Genomic DNA, 23,629 nt, shown 5'->3' with positions numbered 1-23,629 from the left:
TAAATCTCCCAAATATAATGTTTTTCTATGTTATTATGTAAGTAGTGGGCAAAATTTAAAAATAATGAGGCATGCTTGCTTCTCAACTACACTTTCTTTAAAATAATTAGTTTTTTATGCATGACTGTGTAGATCACACATCTACCTAGTACTGGGTATGGACACTGTTATTCTTTCTCTCTATGCCTGTTGCATGCCTGTCTTCAAAGAAGTTCACACACTGTCTTCAGGGAAGGAACAGTGGACACTGAGAGTCAAATCAGTGTTACTATAGATTATTATAGGTAATTAATTTTAGAAATGTACTTCTGGGACATACCAGCGTTTCTTTTAAAACTAGCAAAATGATGTCCACGTTGCTATTGGATGCCTCTGATCTTGGATAGCTAGAATTATCTGTCTCTTCGTCCTCCAGGGCTTTCTTTTTTTCTTGTCCATTTTATTGAAAGAATCTCTCACTGCATGGTGACTAGTGAGTCTGGCAGTGCAATTCTGAATCTGCACTTGAAGTAGACACAATCTGCCTATCTGCTCTGTCATTGTACTTCAGGCTTGTTTTTTTTTTATTCCACATGTTCCCAGTTTCTGTGGATGAAGCTGAAGAGGAAGTCTCTGTCCGCTAAATCTCTTAGTCTTGCTTTAATCTAATTTATCCTTCTGTGAATTTATTTAAAGGCTATACTAACAGGCTGAGGGGGAACAGGCATGTTAATAACTAGTAGTAGTTATTGACTGTTAATAACTAGAAGTAGTTCAAATCGAGCAACATGGGATAGAAAGGCAAAATGGCAAATCAGTTTAAGATACTTAGTGAATTAGGTTTCTCTCACTGTACATTTCTAAACTACTTGCAGGTCAGTGTATATGCCTTTCGGCCTTATTTGTTTCTTTGATATTTTCACTAAAATAATGAAGCTGTAGTGTGTTTTAGGGGACTTAATTTATCACTAATTAAATCAGAAGTCGGAGACAGGCTTGATAATTGCTCTAAATTAATGAATTTTAAAAATCTGTAAAACAGTTACTTCCTCTTAGTGTGTATGAATTGAGTCTTTGCTGTGTGACCCATCCCCCATAAATTGAGGACCACAAAGTATTACTTGCATGTGCAGTGTCTAACTGTGCAGTAAATTTACAATACTTTCTGATTTGAAAGGTAATGAGTGGAACATAAAAAAAAACAAAACAAAACAACAAAAAAAAAAACTGATGCAGGTGGACTTGCTACATTTAAACTTAATAACGATTCTGGTAGGAAATAGAGTACAAAAACAGCATTAATTCCAATGAATATTTTAATTTCAGGATACACCTAAATCAGGTACTAGCTGCAGTTCTCGGTGTTCAAGCTCCAGGCAGGATTCTGAGAGTACAAGGCCGGAATCAGAAACTGAAGATGTGTGGGAGGACCTTCTACACTGTGCAGAGTGCCACTCTTCCTGTACTAGTGAGACGGATGTAGAAAGTCCTCAAATGAATCCATGTGTGAAGAAAGAATATAGAGATGACCCGTTTCATCAGGTTGGTTGTATCTGCTGATTTTGACTTCTACAGCACATACATCTTCAGTCTTATCAGCTTTGTCACGTGCTCAGGAGGCCTGGGAGAAAGAACTCTCTATTAAAAGGAAGTAACAGAGCCAAAGTGATTTTGCAGAATTAAAACAAGGAAAATTGAATTTCTGCTACTCGGTAATTAATTTGTCAGATGAAGAGGATATGACAGTGTACTGTAATAGCCTGCAGAGTATTTTTGTGTTAGGATTCTAGTTCAGGACAAGTACTGATTGATTTAAGTTTCCCTTGGTAGAATCATACATATATCTGAGGGAATATTTTTGTGTGTGTGTGTGTGTGTATATATATGAAACCACACAGCAAGATAACATACATGATATCTGATGTTATGTGTGTATACTTTACGTAACATCACTTCTATACCTTTGTAATATCTGTATTCTTTTTTAGATAATTTTTTTTCTTTCATTTTATTTTTACCTTAAAGCCTAATCATTTACTTTTATTTTTTAATGCTATTCTGTAGAAACATCTGAGCAGTAATTTCTGAAAATGTTAGTGTTCACTGGGCAACACTTCAGTTGCAGCCTGCCTTGCGTTAACTGGACAGAGTCCATTGTCCATACTTAATAGCTAATGATGATGTATTAGTCTTCATTTGATAAGAAAACATTCAAATGTCAGACAGTGCTAGACTTGTTTGTATTACTAGGTTTTTCACTGAACTGCATGTTGCTTGCTGAGAAATATCTTTCTCCTTAAATATGCAGCGTATGTTGGCACTGCTTACATCGCTGCTAAGGAATTTAATGCAAGAGATGATGTGATGACAGCTGAGAAAAAGAATCTCAAAAGATGGGCTTGTTCACTCATATCCGAAACTGAAAATGATGGATTTGTTGATATCCCCCCTCCAAACAAACAAACAAACCCCAAAAACTAAACAACGAAAAAAAATCTGCCCCCAAACCAACAGAGGTGGCAGTTTGGATTTCTGCACTCTGCTTTTAAGATTTGTTTTAGTTCTTGCTTGTATTACATGTTTTTCTGAAGTTCAACGTTCGTGTTGGTTTGTTTCATTGTAGATAGTGAAATTTTTGAGTTTCAGCTCCTGGTGTAGATACTCCCTCTAGAGGGAGATAGTGGAAATCTATGTTTAAGAAGGTCTTTGTGCAGTTATAGTTTATGTTAATAATATAGGTGGTTTTTTTCCCCTCTAATGGAAAAGAAAGGAAGCAACTGAGTACTTAGCAGTGTAGAAAGATTTCAGGTAAATACTGATAAATCAAGTTATTAAAAAAAAAAAAAAAACAATCCATTTTTATTAAATGATATGATAAATATTTGATAATATTCCTCCATCCCAGCCTTACTAATTGATTCAAACAGCACTTGTTAAACTGGCAGGGCTGAGAGCAGTTTTGATCCCCTATACCTGAGAGGAGTGAGACAGGACTGAGGGAAATCGAGAAGTGGCTGCAGCAGCACTTGTTACCTCAGCATTTTCTGGGTCTTTCAGTTCTCACTTGGTTCTTCTCTCATTAGAGTAAATAAACATGCAGTCATAAGTGCATTCATCACTTCAGGCTGAAATTGCTTGGCTGCTGGGGCAATGTGCATTGATTAGAGTCCTAGAGACACACAGTTATTTATTGGGAAAGAAGTGAATGACTTCGAGTATTTACCATACAGTAATGCAGGAGAAGTAAATGCTATGTAACAATATTTGTGTCAGTCTAAGGGCTTTTTTTGCCAGTGTATTTTTGACAAAGATACACTGACATAACAATAGGTTGATACTACTGATGGAATGTATTGTTTGTCTTCCCCAGAGTCACTTGCCTTGGATCCACAGTTTGAATCCAGGACTAGAAAAAATAAGTGCAATTGTATGGGAGGGGAATGACTGCAAGAAAGCAGATATGTCTGTGCTTGAAATCAGTGGTATGATCATGAACAGAGTGAGTATTCTTTTTACAGGTATTGTATCTAGGTTCAAAAATAAGTACCGCCTCTACTGTTGCGCGACCAACATCTGCCTCAGGTGTCATTGGCCAGCAAAAGAAAATAGGGGACGTTACTTTTGGAGTGGCCCTTGTACCTATAGCTCTTGTAGCTATTAGTAATAAGAGTGGTGTGATAATAAAATACATCTGCATTGCTGGGTGCTTAGAAACATAGCCAGCCTCTGTTTTATTGTTCCAGTGGCATATGCTGTGAATATTTATCTCCTTGGTTCTTATGAACAACGAATATGTTGGCTTAGAAGTACATATATCTGAATATTTGAATGCTGAAGTTAAGATGAAAGAAGAAAGCTTTTCTGTTTTAGGAAATAAAAGTTTAAAGATGATGAATGGAATGTCTTATGATTCTTGGCATTCCTTATGATTGATATCATACTGTTTTTCAGCATAGATAATTCATATATTTAGTAGGGTTAAACATAAGATCTTAGCATAGTTTATGACAATGGTCAGTGATTCTGACAAGTTGATATGGATGTTTCCAACTTGTCAGAAAGCACTGCATTCACAAACTTTGTTCAAATCTCTGTACCTGCCTCAAAAACAATATAGTTTTGGGTGCAGTCACAGTAGAGGTGAACCTTGATAAAGCCATAGCAGCACAACAGAATTCCAGTCCTACTTTGTCAATACTTTGGTTCTTTTAAAAATCATATAACCTAAAAGCAATTGGAGTAAGGTGCAGCATGTAAACAACAAAGTCTGATTGGTTGAATTTTGCTAATTCAGTGTTGAATTAATTTTTAACTGCAAGAATTTACACTGAAGCATTTCAGTGTTTTGTTGCTGGGGGTTATTTGTGATTGTTGCTGTGTTTAAATGCTCCTGGAGCACTTTTCTTTCCTCTGTAGTGAATTGCAAAGATGCTTGGTTGAAGGTTTCATATAAATGTAACACATTGTAAAGTGTTTGTTGCGGTAGTAAAACAGTGACATTAATAAGGAAAGATTATTTCCGAACTTAAAAATGTGCTTTGTTTTCTTTTGCTTTTAGGTGAACAGCTACATACCAGGAATTGGTTATCAGATTTTTGGAAACATCATATCTTTAATCTTGGGTTTAATGCCATTTGTGTTTCGACTTTCCCAAGCTAAAGATTTGGAACAGCTAGCTGCACATTCTGCCACTGAACTTTGCATTACAGCATTTGGATCAAATGGAGACATACTGGTTCTCTCAATGGTTGTTATAAGTTTTGTAGTCCGTGTGTCTCTAGTCTGGATTTTCTTTTTCCTGCTGTGTGTAGCAGAGAGAACTTACAAACAGGTACATAAAATAAACTAAGAGGTTTAGTCTATAACAAAACAACTTGTTTGGGGGTTTTAATTTTTTTAATTCTATATTTTATTTGGTTGTGTGGATATTTTCATCTTGTGTTCATAGTTGCCCCAAGATTTTGTAGGTCAACTGTTACAAATACTTCAGTGGGATTACAGTTTAGGAGATGACCCAGATACAAAGGACTTAAGTGTCCTTCAAGCTCTGTAGCTTCCAGAAGAGCATTTTGGTGGGAAAACCTTTTATTTCAGATTTCTGACTCAACTCATTGGCCGGTTCTTAGTCATGACCTGATTTGTCTCAGTTTTCCTCAAGGAGAAAGAATTTTGGTAAAAGAGCTCTCTGAATTTCTAGGTTGTTCCACCAGCATGATTCATTCAAAACATTTTTTGAGAATAATTGGAAACACTTTGGTCAGACCCCAGCCCTGTCTGCTTTGCTGGCGCCTCTGTCCCAGAGACTGGCAGTGTTGCTCTGATACTCTTACTCGCTCCTTACTGTAGTTACTTTCTAGCCTGGAAAGGAAAAAAGATTAATACTTTTCCTATGTTATAGCCAAAAGAAGGGATTTAGTACAGTAGAATAGCATTGAACTGCTTTAGTTACCATTTCTGTTGGAATAAAGTTCTGGATTAAGCACTCGTTAATGCAAGTGATGGATTTGTTAGATCCTCTCTCAAATTTTAATAGCATTGTAGATCTGCTGTCTGAAATTTGAAAAGAGGAATTATAGCTCTATTTTGTTTTTCATTAAATTAACATGACTTTTAAACTGTTTAGTCTATGTCTTCTTTTTAGTACTCTTATTTCTGCACTGTAATTAATATATTTTACTTTACCATGATACATTGTACGTTGATATATTAAGTGAAGCGTTTTCTCCTTTTTCTTTTTAGTGCCCTCAAAAATGACTTAATAGCTACATTATTTTTTCCTTCCCCGCAGAGGCTACTTTTTGCTAAACTTTTTGGTCATCTAACATCTGCCAGAAGGGCAAGAAAATCAGAGGTTCCTCACTTCCGTTTGAAGAAAGTACAGAATATAAAAATGTGGCTTTCTCTCAGGTCCTATCTAAAGGTAAAATAACATATGTTTTTGCTACCACTTTAATACGAACTAGCCCACGTGCTGTTGATAAAAAGTAGGTATTTGAGTCCGAATTGTCCTCTGTGTGCATTTATCAGTGCATGTGTGCCCAGTCCGCTTTATTTTGCTGAGTCCTGGCCAGCAGCATCAGCAAGCAGCCAGATGGTGAGAGTGTTTTTCACCTTTCTATGAAGTATGAGGGTGTTGAGAGTATGAGTCTTGTGTTAAGTGATTAGAGCAGGGAAGTCTCTCAGGTGAGTATAGTGGGTAAATCATCACTTGTGGTATAACACAGACAATAAATCACTGGAAGAGCTCCACCAGTTAGTGTCATTAACATACAAGGAATTTATGAAGCAAGGCGGCTTGTGTGCGTATTTATGCTGTGAGTGCATACATACCGTGTGAAGCTAGAAATTGTGCCCATGACTTGTAAGACATTCTGATCTTGTTACTGTTTGTTCAGCTGAAATAACGAGATGTCTCAAGTGATAGCCCTCTAATGCTCTTTTCAACCTACTGCATTTTGATGATCCTAGCTCATTTTTTGAGTTTGCAAGTTTTTTTTTTCATTTTTCTCTGTGCATTAGGTAATGAAACTTTGGTGCCTACAGCATGGCAGGCTTTTTTCTGTCTAGTCTGTAGTGTGTGTTGCTATGTGGGAGGAAAGGATAACAGCATTTGGGCAGTAGAGTGTAGCTCTCGTGCTTTAAAAGCTGTGTATGCTGACATTGTAGTGTAGACTGTCTTGCCTTCTTTGCTCACAATTGCCAACTATGTATTCCACCTCCTCATATGCCACAAGAAACTCCTCTATAATTCTGTTGTTGCAAACAGAAGCCCAGTCAGGCAGTGGTCAGAAGCAGGTACAGAACAAACTGAAAAACAACCAGTGAAGGACAGTCATTTTCACTTCCATCTGCTGATATACATGGTTCACCGGGCAGCTCTGTAAGGTCTGCACTTGCATAAGTAAAGGAGAGGAGACAAGCAGCTACGGAACTTAGCATTCTCACAGTGGTGCTGCTGGCAGATGCTCGCATAGCATTTGCCCACATTACACTTGCATATTGCCTGGTTGTGTGTCCATGTGTAAGTAGATGAGTTGGAGTATGTGCACATCTTGAGTTGCATGCAGGCAAAATACCATGTGTATAAGAGCATGTATGCCTGCAGTACTAACTTGTACTTGATTTTTTTCTTCCCAGTAATTAACCTTTTATCTCTTTCTCCAAGTTCCAAGATTATACCTTGCATATATACACCTCCCTCTGTTCTCCGAGCGCACTGCTAATTACAAAAATATGAGAACAAAGTTGAGAAATAGATGCGTATTGTGACTTGTATGTGTTTCATTGCAACAGAGGGTACTTAATTCTTTAATTAGAAAGAACACGGAAAAAGCTCCGTGGATGGAAACATTTTGTTATACCAGTAAGCAATTAAGAATAAAAAAATACTGGATGTGGTGACATTGAATCTTTCATCACAGTGTATTTGTTTCCCAGGTTTTCCTTCTTGCTCTCTTGGAATTGACATGTGAGAGAATTATTATTCTACCTCAGTAGGAGAGTGATACACAACTATGATTTATATATGTTAGAAAGGTGCAAGTAATGGAAACAAAGAGCTATGTGAAATTATATCTTGGTATTCCATTGCAATCTGGTGTCCAAAATCTTGTTAGCACTGGTTTGATGCTGGGAATTAAAGCCCAGTGCTGCATTGAATTCGCTGCTTCTCATCATGAAAGGGCTGACTAAACAAGTGGTATATTCTTTTATCATAACTTTTATCATAGCTATCTTTTATCATAGCTATCTTTATTTGTCTGCATCTGAATTATCTCAAACGCCTTTGGGGGTATTTGGAAGTAGTTGCATTTTTAATTCCTATATGGCGTGTGGAACTCAGATTACCAAATTGCAAGTTATGTTCAAGGAGTAAATATAACTGGATGTACTGGTGGACTTTCACTCATATATGCATCTCTGTTATTTTCAGCGTCGAGGTCCTCAGCGCTCAGTTGATGTAATAGTTTCATCTGCCTTCCTCCTGACCATCTCAGTTGTATTTATCTGTTGTGCACAGGTGAGGAAATCATGCATGACTTAGGCAATCTATTGTTTTAAAAACTTTTGTGTGATGGTTCCTATTAAGATAAGAGACCCCACTGAAAAATCAGTAGTGGCTATTGGAGCTTTTCAGAAGATTAAGCTCCATTCATTTTATTGCCTTTAGAATATTATCACAATGCCACTCTGTAATAGCCAAAGAAACTCACAGCGTAATTACTGGCATGGTGTTGTTACTGTTTTTGTTTTTCATCTATCCTCTTTCATTGTCCATTTTGGAATTGAAACAAGATTTTTTCTAACATATTGCAGCAAGATGTGCTTCATAAAGATATAATAACTATATTTTGAGGTTGCTGATGAATTTGTTGGCTGTATTAGCCTGCCCTCTAGTGGAATATCTTTTTGGAAGCACATCTATGCTTGAATAGAATTTCTTGTTAAAAAGAAGTCTGCACTTGACCTTCTGTTTCAGCGTACAGATAAGCTTCTGAATGACTTCTGGTTGTATTTTCCACCTCCTTCCCTAGTTAATGCTAATGTGTTTTTGAAGTAGTGAACTATAAATACATTAATAAGAATGTAATTCAGCAATAGCACTACTTGAATCAAGTTTTTTTTATGTAATTCTGTACATTTGAAGGCATATTTTGTTTTCCATCCCACACGATGTCTTTGAAATCACAAAATAGAGTTCAAAATTGTCTTAGAATGTAATACATTATTCTGTTACTTTCAAAACATTAAAAAAAAAACCAAACATTTAAAATTCTGATTGAGGCTTTGAATTCACTTTCCTTCAGCTTTTTCACTTTTTAACCTTTTCTCGGTCCTAATATCTTTGAGAGAATTTTGATTTTAAATTATGATTATGATTAAAGTTATTTGATGCCTGAAAACAACCCTTATACTTATTACTGGGAAATTATTTTTTGATGTTGGGAAAATACATAATTCTTTTCTTTTCTCACATTGCAACATAAATATTAATCTGAACTCAATTTTAATTTTTCCTTTTTGCTTACAGCTGCTTCACATGCATGAGATCTTCCTTGATTGTCACTACAATTGGGAACTAGTAATCTGGTGCATTTCACTAACACTTTTTCTATTGAGATTTGTTACTCTTGGATCTGAAACCAGTAAAAAATACAGCAATACCTCAATATTACTTACTGAGCAGGTGAGAATTTGTGCAGATGTACGATTTTTCTATCTAAATAAATCATTTGTCTATTGATCTTAGGCACGCATTCTAGATGACTTAAAATGGTTTGAATTTAATAGTTAATTGTGGTGTAGTGAAACAAGTTATTCAAGATCCTTACAACCTGAAGTTCTATTTCTGTAGACACTGAAGAAAAAATGCAAAGAGCAAGGCAAATGAGAGACAGAAACTCAAATTTTACTTTGCTTTCATAAGTTTTTTTTAAACTATACTTTTTCTGAGAGTCAGTCCTTGAACATTTTAAGCCAGTTCAAAAGCTTAAGTTGAAAGTAACAGTCTCTCTAAGTCCCCTGAACTTTAAATAAATAAAACTTTAACAAGTGTTATCACTTAACTTTATACTTGAATCCAGCTTATCCTATTATAATTCATTTCCCTCAAATGGAAAGGAAGATATAATTGAATATGAGACTGTTTCTGAGAAAATAGGAAGGATCTACAGAACCCTAGGTAAAAGTCATTTTGGAGTGGTTACCTGGTGTACAGGTTCAGTAGCATACTGTATTTGCTTTCGTCTCGTGCCAGGTGCATAAATGTCTGATATTTTGGCCTTTCATGGGTCGAAGCCCAAAATGTTGTCCGACAGACAGTGATCTATAAAAGTGTATCTGAACTGATATCCTTGAAAATCAGACAGTGGTTTGATGCGTACGAAAAAGAGAACAAAGTTTCAGAACAATCACAATGAAAACAAACAAACAAAAAAACAACCCAAAGAAATGTTACCCCTCAGATTCAAACAGATGAAGTAAAATTGTGAATTCTTTCCATCAGCCAAGTTCCAAGCTCTTCAGTGTGCCTTACGTTCAACCTATGAATTTAATGAATTGGAGTTGTGACTGGAAACTAAAAGATTCATCATTTTTGACCAAGGCATTTTAGATTATATGCTGCTTGTGAAAGTGTTTTAAGTGTACATTAAGTTCATTTGTGGCATTCTTTGCTAAGAAAAACACAAATCGTGTTCTGATCCAAGTTATCCTCTTGCCAATTTCAAGGCTCAGAATAGGCATGTAGGTGTCTGTGGATATATACACATTCAAAACCCTCTTATTTTTGAAAGGATGCAATTGAATGTGGATGTTTTGGTAAATTAATGAAATCATAGTAAATGTTAGAACAGATTTGTAACCCACCTAGGGTTTGTTTCCTACTTTTTTAAGAATTTATATTCTTAGTTTGTTCCTGTTTTTAAGTGCTTGAATTACTGAAAAATCCAATGTCATATTTAAGGTCTGATATCCCTTTGTCTCCAAAAGCATAATTTATTTTGGAATGAAATACACTGGGAGCTTAATTTGCCTTTCAATCTATTAGTGATCATTTTGATTTTAACTTAATTTCACAAGCTTACAGTGAACTTGTCAGGGAGACACAATAATATTCGGTTATTCTTGCTTACATGATGAGGTCCTTACTTCAGTAACCACCTTAGAACAAACCACTATAACAGCACTTCCTTTCTGCAACTTTGCTGCTATAGCTTGGTAGAAGTTTGTTATTTGAAGGACTACTTGAAAAGAATGCTGTTTTTTTTAATGTATTGTTAGTGGCTGTCACACTGAAATGAAAAGTCAGATTTTTTATCTTTGATTTTGCAATTGAATAAAAAAGCAAAACAAAAAAACACTGAACTTTGCCAGGTCTAACATATATATCAGACCAATTGAGAATGAAAGTGCAAGTTTCAGGATTTCCAAGAGAGAACTAATATTCGTAACTAACTTTCTCAGAAGCTGTGTTCTAAAGAAGTCTGGATTCCAGAAGCATTGAAGTGATTGATGCCCTGTTCTTCTACAGTAACAGAGAGTTTAATTCAATAATATTCCATATTTTTCAAGGCACTGGGAGGATTTTGTGCACTGAAGGTGTTTGTGAACTATTCAGTGACACAAATCTTTTTGAAAGAAATTCTACTTCAGCAGAATTATGTTTTGTCATTTCAGTCAACGCAAGAATTTCTGGGAATGTTAAGCCTATAAGGTGTGCACGCTAAAGAATAAGATCTGAAAATGAATTGGCAAACTTCATACAATTATCAAAGAAGGAAAGGCAATATGCAGACATTGCATAGGTGGTGCTTTTTGTCTGATTTATAGATGACATTAAACTTTAAAATTGTTCCTGTAATAGTATCAAATGTTGTATCACAAAACGTGGTCTTTTCCTACAGAACTGGGCCAGTGTCTGTCCTTAAAAATTAAGAACAAAGCAAAGAAAATCCTTTGCTTGCATAAATATCATTGCTGTTCTATCATGTATATTGAATAATCACTTTATTTTATTATTAATTGCTTTCAAATGAATTCCTTTAGATTCTGCATATGTGTTGATACTTGTGTTCTGTTTAAATCAGATAAATTTGTACTTGAAAATGGAGAAGAAGCCTAATAAGAAGGAGGAACTGACACTAGTGAACAATGTTTTAAAACTTGCCACTAAGTTACTGAAGGTAAGAATTAAAACAGATTTACTGTGTTATTTGTAACTTAGAAGCAGAGTGGATGATTTAATGAATCATTTGTGTTATTTCTGCAATATCCTTTGGTTTAAATCTGCTCTGTAACTGTCGCAGTGATGCTACTTGTTCATAGTTCTTCAGGCACTTATGTTGCTATTGTTGTGAATTACAAATAGTTATTACATGCAGTAATTCTGTTCTTTAATGTAGGCTGAGAGAAGATGCTTTAGGATGTACAGGATGAGGAACCCTCATGAAATAATGCAATTTGGTTTTAAAACTCGATATCTATTGCTAATAATAAGCTACTAAATTATTTGTATTCTTCCTCAAAAATAAGTCCTCTTAAATCTTGATACTGATTAGCAGTTCAAACTACAATTTATTATACTTGATGTTGTCTTTACTTACTGTCATAGAATCACTTCTGTTATGTGCAGGTTTTAAATTTGTCTAGCTTCAACTTTCAGATCTTGTCATGCATTCTGCTGTTACAGTGAAGATCTTAAAATGCTGCCACTGATTCATTTATTCTTGGGTTAAGAAGGGAATGTAACAACTGCATTTTGATCTCTCCTTCAGGGAATCAACTCTTTCATTTAGTCAAAGATAGCGTGGAGATGTAAAACGGTTCTTCAGAAATGATTTGCAAATGTAAAGGTCTTTTCTTCCCCTTAAATTCTTTTCAGAGCTGTGCTACAAGCACATCCCATCATGTTTGAGTATAGCACAATGGATGCTTATTCCAAATGTAGAGGGTAGAGAGAATGGTTGGATTATCGTTCAGTAAATCTAAGGCAAAATTTTCAGTGCATATGTATCTTTGTTCTGCAGTCAAGATAATCCAAGAACATTGATTTTTTTATTTTTTATTTTATTACTTATTTATACATATAGTGGTACTTTAAGACCTTGCTGCCCGGTTCTTCCACACATTGAACTCCAGTCACTTACCCCTTTGATTCCCATGTAGTTAGCTAATAGCTGAAATGATGTAATGTTTCCTCCAGTCAGCTAATTCCCCACCACCTCAACTTCAACAGTGTTTGTGGTTCCTTCATCTCAAAAAAGCATGAGGGACTTCCCACGTGAGAACTGACTGAGTCACCTCAGTCAATTGGCAAAGTAGTTGTCTAAGTTGAGAGCTGAGAACCAGAGTCATGGAGAGCTTGGATGAGTCAAATATTGAGGGTATCTCTTGCTATAGTGAGGGACCATAGAGCTTTCAAGAGCTGTTTTTGGAACAAGCAGAAAGAAGGAGGCTTGTGGAAGTGTTTTGTCAAAAATGCTGTGGATGCAGAAAGATCATGTGGATTCAGGGGGAGCCTGAACAAGTACTCTAGACAAAATGCATCACATTTAGGATATCTCATAAGCTGAAATGTTGGTGTTCTGTGAGAAAATAGGGTGAAAAGTAGCTGTCAGGATGCTGAATTCTTGGTGTGATTCACTCCAGTGTTTTCCCTGATTTCATGCTGTTTTCAAACCATTTTTCATGTTCTACTATTTACAGAAATGTGTCAGCATCACGATCTTTCTGACAGAGGGGTGGATTTCATGACACAAATCCCACACCACCCCTTAGTTTCTATGAGAATGTGCCCAAAAGTGAGGTGGGATTTCCAAACCTACAAATGGGAGTATTAGATGAATTCTTAGTAGTTAGTGATCAACAGAATTATTTCATATTCAGCAGCTAAGTGGACTGGATTGTTAAGAGCTTTTACTGACAATTAAATAATAATAATTAATGATATAATATTGACTATGCTTACTATTTTATTTTACTGCCAAAGTTGATGAAATGAAACCCACAAGCTGAAAGTGTTTCCTTAAAGAGAAATTCTCTGCTGCTCTCCTTGGAATCATGCTTTTTGTACCTTTTGTATTTGCAGCAGAGTTTAATACCACATTGCATTTGAATGGGATGATTGTGCATTCTTATTTCACCTTGTTTCGCAGAAGATTCACAGCTGTGAAATAGTTTTTTTTTTATTAAAATAGGAGTGATAGAACCTTGTTCAAGACCCAGGATGTAATGCAGGAGATAGATTAAGAATTGAAAGTGGTGATGGTTGTTATACTTAATATAATAATAATATACTTAATATAATAATATACTTCATATAATTGATCACTCACTAAGAATTGCAAAACTGGTGAAAAAAGGTTTTTGTTCAAGTTTGTTACAGATTAATTTTGGCTAATGTTTTGATTATTCTAATGAAAGTGCAAAACATTTGCAGTTAAATGATCATTAGTATTTTTTTAAAATCCTTTATGTTCACTTTCTATCTATGTTCATTACTAGTTATTCTCAAAACTAATAGAGAAGAAAGGGAATTGTGTTAGAATAGACGTTGTTCATTTTTCATAGTAGTGAAGTAGACTTGTGCCGCTACAGAATATCTTTCTTTCCTTTTACCTATCTATTTATGTCTTCAGTTAAACACTGAAGGTGGTTTTTAGGAAACTATGAGGGATTCTAAAAAGCTGGCAGACAAACCAGCTCTTTGCTTTCCTGGCTCCGCAAGCAAACTGACAGATGTTCTACATGGATAGCCTCTAATTTTTTGAAGGGTTATTTAGACGCTATTGATCAACAGTCAGTGAACACAATAGCTATTTTCTTTCGTGTTTTCATAAGCAGAAGAACAGGGAAATGCTTTACTCCACTGTTAATTGGAGACTTCCTGAACTATCTAATAACAATCAGTATGTGAATGAACACAAATAAGGTGTACAATTCAATGCAGGTTTTTTATGCCAATTTGTCTGTCTTATTGAGATGGTAGAAATCACTGGCATGAATTCTTTCATGTATAGTGCATGTAACGTTGGTGAGTCGGTGTGGAGTCCACAACATATTATTATTGTTTGTAACAAAAATATGAAATTATGGGTTGTTAATGTGAATGTTGCTTGTTAACTGGGTGTAATCATGCTGCCTAAATAGACATGAGTCAGTCATATCATTAATGGCATGATGGTCTATAAACAAATGGTAATTTATAAAGTACCCAAAGAAATCTGACACTAAAAGCGTGCTGCATAAAGCAGAATTTCTTGTAGCCTGCTCATTACGACTGAAACATTATGACTGTTTTCTCAGAGTTCAGTATATTTTGACATTTCAAAGTAAATAATGGCAAGAGAATAAGTAGTTTTAAATGGAGAAATACTCCTTTGGATGTTTAAGCAAAACAAACACCAAGTTGTGTAATTTCTACTTTTTAAATGATAGAATTGTTTCATGTTATTAGGAACTGGACAGTCCATTTAGGTTATATGGGCTTACAATGAATCCACTCCTTTATAATATTACCCAAGTTGTCATCCTGTCTGCTGTTTCTGGTGTCATCAGTGACCTGCTTGGATTTAATCTAAAGGTAACTATTTCCCAGCCATCTTTTTTTTTTTTTCTCCTTATTATGGTGTTCAGAATGTTACGGTAGTTGAATCTTGTAAAATAATTAACTTTTATTTGTGTGAGCTAGCAGATTTATTATTTGAAAATGGTTATGAAACTTAAGCTGTATCAGAAGAATAGTGATGCAATTGTCAAAGGAGCCCTCTTAAATTTTTCAGCAGTTTTATAGTGTTTTGACGTTATTTGGGACTCATAATCTCTAAGAATTCTAGACATGAAAAAAAAGGCACTTGCATGGCTGGGTAGAAGACCTTATTTAACTTCTTGTATTTCAGATCTGATTTCTCTCTCAAATTCCTCACTGTTTTTGTATCTTTGTCTTGTATTGCAGTAAAGTACTACAGTAGATGCAGTATTACTGTGTCTAACATTACAGCCTTGCTTTTATGGCTTAAGAACTGTCTTATTAGGTCATACTTCTTGAACCTTTTTGAACTCTGCAATCTTTGGAAATTATTCCAAGATTCAGGTTATGGAACACCTTAGTTTCCACAAACTTGCAGCATGAAGCCTTCAATTGCCCACTGAGTTTGCTTACATCTACTCTTTTTTATATTACAAGTAAATGAATGTAAAATTTATCTTTTGTATTAAATTTTGTATGCAGCACATGCAATAAGAAACAGATGTGGTATTGCAACTTTGCTAAACAGAAACTGAACTGGGAATACTGTTGATTTAACATTTTTCTAACTTTTTCAGCTCTGGAAGATCAAATCTTGATAATATGTTAAGACGACGAGATAACAGTGTTATAGAAGAGCTCATTCACTGACAAAACTGCCTCAAAGCAGCCACTGAATCTGTATTTCAGAAGCTACAACCTCTTCAAGGATGTTGTTTGGAAAACTGAAGTGTTTACATCTGACTGTCTTGTGCAATCTTAGTATTTATTTCATCTTCTCACTTTTATTTTCATTTCAGTTGACATTTTTATTTTGAAAAATATGTGTTTAGATTTGGAAAGGATCAGATTTGGGAAGGTCAAAAACCAAGTGTCTGACAACTTGAAATCCTAGCAATTGAGTACACTAAATTACTGTATTTGTTGTTAAAGCTGAAGCCGGCGTTGAACATTTTTAGTTGTGGTAGTGCTGTATGGAAGTCATTTGAGTTTTGATTAAGTGTGGTAACATGGCTTAGGATTTTTTATTTGCACCGATCGTTTATGAGGACAACAGAACATCAATAGATGTTTGGTTGCAATAAAGAGGACATAAAAGATAAAGTACTGACAATACAGTATGACAGATAGCAGAAATATTTTATATTACTATTAGAAACAAGCAGGAGTTTTTAATATTTTGAATAATTCCAGGATCGAAACTGATTTAGGCTGCAGTTTAAGTATCCTGGGATAGTAATAAGGTATTACATAACAGGTCAACAAGTGCTCTTTGTTAACACTTTTATTAGAGCAATAATTGTAAATGGTTATCATACTGTATGATATTTTGATAAAAATTAAATATTGTATTTATTTGAAATACTGGGCTGTTCTGCGCAGCTCTGACTGTGCATGCTCAATATCTGCACTTTTTATTGTTACTTTTAATGAGAAACTTTATATATATATACATATAAATGTATATTAATTGGAATATATTATGGTGAACGATGGAGCAGTATATATTATATGTTAAAGCTAAATATTTAAATAGGCAAAAGACTTACTGGTGGAAGGAATGCTATAAATGACTGAGCGTAAGATAGATGCTCTCCTGATGTACACTATAGTATATGCCATTCATACCACATGGAAGTTTAAGAACAGCTAAACAGCAAACAAGTTATTCTGGTGGACAACAGAATGCATGAAGCCTCATATTCTCATATTTGTCTTCAGATTAATCTCCTTTGCCCTACGTCTCCCCAGCATGGGGTATTCCCTCATGCTTTCCCAGTGAGTGTGAGGCTCTCCCCTACCTTCTGACACTGTCTCTCACGTGAACTGCTCGTATTGACTCATTATGAATGTTCACCTCATATAATTAATTTGTAAGTGGAAATTTTGTTTCAAGTAACTTATGTTAGGAGAATTAATATCACTAGGCCTAAGTATTCTTCTATTTTTTTGTTTCTAAATAATGGCTTCATACTGAAAAGCGGTGAGTAATTATCAGAGGTGGGGCATTACACTGTATTTGTTGATCTTCAGAACCTTTAAACATTTACAGTAATGCATCTTAAACTTCTGTGGTATAAAACTATTTTTATATATAAAGCAACACAAACAAGCATTTTGTATTTTATTTGCCTCTGTACTAATGTTTATTAATGACCAAAGTGCATTCTGGTTTTTGAAAGAATGTATTACTGGAGCTTTAAGAACATACTGTCTTTAGTTTCTCATGTGGAAACTTCGGCTGCATCTGATCTGTTTCTTCTTTTTCTGTTGTCTGACGTTGGGATTGTTTTTAAAAATTAAGTACATTTTATATACAGGTTTTTCCAAATTATGGTACAGACCTACACAGAATTTAATTTTGCACAAAATATGTTTTAAGAAGAAAGTGCAGCAGGAGTTCTCTAGGGGATAGAAGATGAGGCTGTTGCTTTTACAGCTTGTCACTATTTCAAAACCACTCTTCAATTTAGGATGGAATTATTTGGGGGGGAAAAAAAAAATCTTAAACAGTGAATATACTGCTTTCAGTACCTTAAGGAAAAAAAAAAAAGAAGGTGGGAATATGTTGCAGTTTCGGTTGAATGGGAAATTAGTTTAACCACATATACCTCAGCAACTATCACTGTGCTGGATTGTTGCACTAACAATGGTTTCTTGGGAAGAGTAAAATATGTGTGAAATGAAATTAAAAATAATAAAAACCTTTTATTTGCTACCATTAGATATATTCATTATCTTAAAAATGGGAGAGGTTTATCGTATCCCTCAATATGGAAAATCCAGTATGAAAATAGAGGCGAGTAGAAATATGGCAGATCTTGCATGTTAACGGTTACTTTTGCCACATGTTTTGTAACTGCGAGCTGTGATCAGGCGTGGAATAAAGCTTTCTATGGTTGATGGTGAAAAAGGAGAAAAAAAAGTGCCGCGAGCTGTATCTTTTAGTAATACCCAGCACATTTCTGAGTCTGCCTTTTTGAAGTCCATGCTTATGGATACACGTTCTTGATTTAAAACACTTGGGAGGGAAATGTTGTACATGGAATGCAAGTGGTGGCTGTCAAAACTGAACTTTATTGCAAGAGTAGAAGCTTTCAGACGTGTAGTTATACAAAGTAATTTTTTATAGGACTGGAGGTGCAGATTCCAAATAAACATTTCCATTTAAAAAATATTGCAACAGATTCAGGCCTATTTCACAGTTGTTTAAGGGATTAATTTTAAACCCCATTTTGACTGTTTTATGTCATATTATATATATGTGTGTGTGTGTATATATTATATGACATTATATCTATTTATAAATATATATATCTTCTTTCCAGAAGCTTATTCTTTGGACGTGTTTCACTTATGGCATCTCCCTGGCCACTGAGAGTTTGGCACCAGATTGCACCATGCTCTTGTGTTCATTTGCTCACTTTCTAAACGTGCTCCAAATGTAGATGGTTTACAAATACATTTTTCTTCTGAGGGTAACGAGGGACACTGTTATACAGTAAGAAGTTAACATCTTCTGAAAGCCATTCTTTTAAACATTCATCTGTAGATGGCACCTTAATGTGACAGAGTTCTTGTGTATGTGTTAAAAATATTGCCAGGAAGTATCTTAGACATAATGCAAGTTTACTTAGTCTGGAAATTAGTACCTTCCAAAATGCTCATGGAACTTGAAGAGGATAGAATGTGACTGATGCATTATTTCAAATTGTGCCCTATTTTTATCAGTTCTGACTTCCTTAAAGCTGTCTCCTTCAATAGAAAGTTCTGTGTGGAATCTAAGCATCTATCAGTGTTCAGGCAGGAGCATGACATGAGGCACTGACACACCGGAAGGCCGTGCTGCCATTCATTGAGACCTGGCCAGCTTAGAGAGCTGGGTGGAGAGGAACTTAGCAAGGGTCAGTGCTGAGTCCTGTGCCTGGGGAGGAATAACCATGTGCATCAGTACAGGTTAGGGGATGGCCTGCAGAGGGGAGGGGAGCTCTGCAGAGGAGGACATGTGTGTCCTGGTGGACAGCAGGTTGGCCATGAGCCAGCAGTGTGCCTTTGTGGCCAAGAAGGCCAGTGGGATCCTGGGGTGCATTTAAAAAGAGTGTGGCCAGCAGGTCAAGGGAGGTGATCCTCACCCTCTGCTCTGGAGAGGCCACATCTGGAGTGCTGTGTCCTGTCTTGGACTCCTCAGGTACAAAAAACCAAACAAACAACGAAAGCAAAAGACAGGGATCTCTTAGAGTTCAACAGAAGGCCACAGAGATGACTGGGGGCCTGGAGCATCTCCTGTATGAGGGAAGATTGAGAGACTTGGAGCTGCTCAACCTGGAGAAGAGAAGGTGAGGGGGATCTCCTCAATGTTGATAAATATCTAAAAGGTGGGAGTTGGGTGGATGGGGCCAGGCAATTTTCAGTGTTGCTCAGTGACAGAAGGAGCAATGGGCGCTAAGTGGGATGCAGAAAGTTCCGTATGAACGTGAGGAAAGATCTGTGTTCTGCAACCAGTCCCAGTGTTGGTCAGCTGTTCCCACTAGGCATTTGTCCTGTTTGGTCATTTTGAACCCCAGGAATGCTGAGATGAGAAGCTGAGGAGCAGCTCGCCACAAAGGGATCTGGCTGGCGGCAAGTTGAGTCTGAGGAAGCAGTGTGCTCTGGTAGCCAAGATGGCTGACTGTACCCTGGGGTGTACCAGGCCCAGCACTGCCAGCAGGTGAGGGGAGGGCTTGTCCTGCTCTGCTCTGTGCTGTATGGCCTCACCTCCTGCACTGGGTGCAGCATGGGTGCCACAACATCAGAGGGATATAAAGCTATTAGACGGCATCCAATGAACGGATATAAACATGGGGAGGCTGAGGGGAGGCCTCATGGTGGCTGCAGCTCCTCACAGGGAGCGGAGGGGCAGCGCTGAGCTCTGCTCTGTGTGACAGCGACAGGGCCCGAGGGAACGGCATGGAGCTGTGTCAGGGGAGGGGTGGGAAAAGGGGTTAGGGAAAGGGTCTGCGCCAGAGGGCAGTGGGCACAGAACGGGCTGCCCAGGGCCTTAGTTTAGCAGTTATTTGCAAACAGCTTCTGCCTGCTGTGCATAATCTCATTGTTAATGAATTTTATCAGGGATTAGGTGGCTGCCTCCTGGCAATGCCACTGTCCAAACTCAAGTCTCTAGATGCACGCTTGTGAATTAAATGGGCATGTATTGCTTTTGCTCTACCTCATACCCATGAATGGATGGGAGTTGAATTACTTGGCTATTTGAAAAATACAGTTAAACCAATGGAACTTCAGTGGTGACTTGGCAGTGAAGCAGTGAGGGTGAGGTGAGAGCATGTGGAGAATGAGCCATTTTACTTCATTACACCATCTCAGTAGTAGTTCTAATGAGGACTAAGGCTGAGTAGAGCAGTCAGGGGTAGGAGATTTCCCATTAAGGAAGTCAGCATCCAACAGCTCCGCATGTCCCTCTCAGCATACCTATGGCTGGGCTCCCAAGTAAAGAATGTTCTGTGTAGGATTCATTGACTTGAGTTCCAGGTGTCCAAACAGGGGATGTTGAATTGATCCATTACATTCAGCAAGAACATTTACCTTCAGCCACAGACAATGCTAGGATAGCATGTAGGTGTAAACAAGGATGAAAATGCAATGTCACAAAGGTCTACAACCTGCCCAGAAACACACCCTCGCAGTTTGTGCAGGGAGGACTCTGTGGTGTGTGTCCTCCTAGCACCTGTAATCTGGCTACCTACCTCTGCAGGAGTAGAGATGACAGAGACGAGGCTTTCCCAGCCCTCTCCTACCTCATCTTCAGGTTGCAGTTTTGCAGCTGAGTCACAAATTCTCCGAGCAGCCCTCTCACTAGCTGGCCAAGTGTTATTTGGCATATATGGGCAGATAACAATAATGCAAACAAACAAAAAAAATCCAGTTTATGGAGGGTTGACTTCTGATATAGTTGTGTCTGCCAGCAAGGCTTCTGGTTCCAATCATTTGTAAGCCCATACCGTGAAGTTATTCTTCTAAGTGTATCTGGGAGCTTTTTGTTCATCTGACCAATATGGGTGGGAGAAACAGCCCCACTGTGACACCCACTGTGACACCACAGGCTGGTGCTTGAGTTCCGTGCTGGTAACAGACTATGGCCACGTCTGTGCCTTGTTTTGCTGCTCATGGAGTTGGCTTCAGCAACCTCGTCCTCCCCTGAGTGCAGCTGCATGTGTTTGCTGCCATGCTCAGTCTACTATTCCAACACAGATGTGGTTTTCTTTTAGCGTCGTTTGTTTCGGTGCTGTTTACGCCATCTGCACCATTCCAGCTGTGCTGCAGTGAGGGGTTGCAGACCAAAGTGGCCTTTTTGGCTGCAGACAGTGCACTGTGGAGCTGTGTGCAACAGTGGTCACTGGCACTGACCTTGGAATAGACTGGAGCCAAGCTACTGAAATGGGACAAATTCTCATTGTGTACAGAGTGGGATTAATATGGTGAATGCAAATAGTATGGACAGGCAAAAATGTTGGCCAGGTGGCAAAACACAGCAGTAAGAGACCACCGTTATGTCCTATTCTTTGTCATGCACATTTGCACACTGTGCGTTCCAATAGTGCCACAAATCCTGCCTTCCTGGGTAAAAATAGAAAATTGGAAATTCAAAGCATGCAAAGGATAATTGCAAAGTAATTAGAATAACTTGGAGGAAGCAACAGATGCTTCACTTGTTGCTGTGACTTGCTGAAGGAGTACTAATTTTCCAAGCCTATCGAGTACGTGCTAATCAGAGACGTTTCTGTCTGTTCAGGAGCATGATGAGATCCCTCCAAACATCCTTTGTCTTGGCCCAGTAAGGCAATGCCAAGGGATGCACTACTGGGACCAGCAAAACAGATTTTGCCACCACCTTTATATTTTGTTTCTTTCAATTTTTTTTTTTTAACTGATCAAGTAATCTGTCTTGACGTAAAATGCAAAGTCATCATTGGTGCTTTAAAATAACGTTGTAAAACCCCAGCTGTAAAAAATAATTTAAAAAACCCTCTGTTTTCACTAGAGATTAATGCCTATTGAAATGAGTACTGCTGGTAAGGAATTAATACCTGGAGCTCACAGGTGGGGGTACACTGAGAATTTCATCCTCCCTTCTCTAGATCCAGTGGTCTGAACCTGCTATGACTTCTGCTTAGCAAGATCCCAGCCCAGCTCTACAAAACCAATGGCTGTCACTGCAGTACAAGAAAATGTAGGAAACTGAACAGCTGAGACAGTCGTTGTGCTATTGCTGGGAATGTGAAAAAAAATTCCTCATGCCTTACTGAGGAAGAGGTTTGGAGCACAAGTCATATATGGAGCAGCTGAGGAAATTGGGATGGTTCAGTCTGGAGAACAGGAGACTCAGGGGAGACCTTACCACTCTCTACAGCTGCCTGGAAGGAGGCTGTGGTGAGGTGAGGGTCAGCCTCTGCTCCCATGTAGTACTGATAGGACGAGAGGAAATAGCCTGAAGTTGCACCAGGGGACGTTCAGGTTTGATGTTAGGAACAGTTTCTTCTCACAAAGAGTGGTGAGGCACTGGCACAGGCTGCCTAGGGAGGTGATTGAGTCTGTCCTCGGGGATGTTCAAGAAACGTGGAGATGTGGTGGCACTGAGGGACATGGGTTAGTGGGCATGGTGGGGATGGGTTGGTGGTTGGACTAGATGACCTTAATGATTCCATGATTTGAAGTCCCTTGTGGAATTTCCATGGTGTTACATTGAATTTTCCGTGCCTGGCAATGTGTAGTAGTTCAGTGACATTATAGCCGTGTCAGCCAGTACTGGTGTAAGGCTCTGCACAGCTGTCTCTGTGCAGGGGTCATTTTCATGCACACTTCCTCCAAGAGCTGGAGCCGAGGTTAGGAAAGGGATCACAGGGCAGGCATCACGGAATCTGTAGATTTTCCTGCTTAGGGAAAAATAGGATGGAAGAAGCGAGGGGAAGTTGTGATGTTCTACACTAAAGGTCTTGGAAAGTTCTTACAGCCAGAACAACTTAGCAGCAATCACTCCCCCAGACACTGCTTTACAATCCTGAATGCCTCAAATAGTCATTGACAAAGCAGTTTCCAAAAGCACAGAATTTCTACTTTGTAACATGTTTCTTAAAAATGACATTCTTCAGTGATTTTTATTGTGTAGTAACACAAATACTTCATGTAAGTAATAACTGAACCTCTATTTTGAAAACCGGTTTCTGTTCTTTACTCAGCAGGATATCCAAAATTTGGTGCTGCATGCCTATTTCAGACTTCCTTCCACACACAGACTCATGTTTTCAAACTGTGAAGGTTTTCATTGTCTCAGAATACAAAGTAAAGCAAGAGATAAAAAGCGACCCAGATCAACAAACAGTACTGCCAACTCCCTGCAATGCTCATTAT

At 37.6% G+C, this 23,629-nt stretch overlaps 1 protein-coding gene and 1 long non-coding RNA gene across 7 annotated transcripts in view; one reads left to right on the top strand and one right to left on the bottom strand.

Annotated features, from left to right (window-relative positions):
- PHTF2 (putative homeodomain transcription factor 2) overlaps nucleotides 1-17,945 on the top strand; it is a 62,675-nt gene extending 44,730 nt beyond the window's left edge. For all 6 annotated transcript variants that reach the window (XM_046933003.1, NM_001006226.2, XM_046932896.1 and 3 more), the window contains 9 exons: nucleotides 1,306-1,521; nucleotides 3,350-3,478; nucleotides 4,538-4,810; nucleotides 5,768-5,899; nucleotides 7,913-7,999; nucleotides 9,011-9,166; nucleotides 11,568-11,663; nucleotides 14,936-15,061; nucleotides 15,805-17,945. In XM_046933003.1, coding sequence (XP_046788959.1) covers nucleotides 1,306-1,521; nucleotides 3,350-3,478; nucleotides 4,538-4,810; nucleotides 5,768-5,899; nucleotides 7,913-7,999; nucleotides 9,011-9,166; nucleotides 11,568-11,663; nucleotides 14,936-15,061; nucleotides 15,805-15,825 — 1,236 coding nt within the window. In that variant the 3' untranslated portion in view covers nucleotides 15,826-17,945. The remainder of the gene's footprint in view (nucleotides 1-1,305; nucleotides 1,522-3,349; nucleotides 3,479-4,537; nucleotides 4,811-5,767; nucleotides 5,900-7,912; nucleotides 8,000-9,010; nucleotides 9,167-11,567; nucleotides 11,664-14,935; nucleotides 15,062-15,804) is intronic.
- Nucleotides 1,375-21,397, bottom strand: LOC121109479. The gene is made up of 2 exons (XR_005847370.1): nucleotides 20,968-21,397; nucleotides 1,375-1,600 (listed from the first exon to the last, which is right to left on the bottom strand). It is a non-coding gene; the product is annotated as an uncharacterized LOC121109479 (long non-coding RNA).
- Nucleotides 21,398-23,629: the final 2,232 nt, after the last annotated feature.

This window comes from Gallus gallus, chromosome 1 (genome assembly GCF_016699485.2).
Source record: "Gallus gallus isolate bGalGal1 chromosome 1, bGalGal1.mat.broiler.GRCg7b, whole genome shotgun sequence".
Classification (NCBI taxonomy): domain Eukaryota; kingdom Metazoa; phylum Chordata; class Aves; order Galliformes; family Phasianidae; genus Gallus; species Gallus gallus.
The sequence above is the reverse complement of the archived record's forward strand: the minus strand, read 5'-3'. Positions and strand labels throughout refer to the sequence as shown.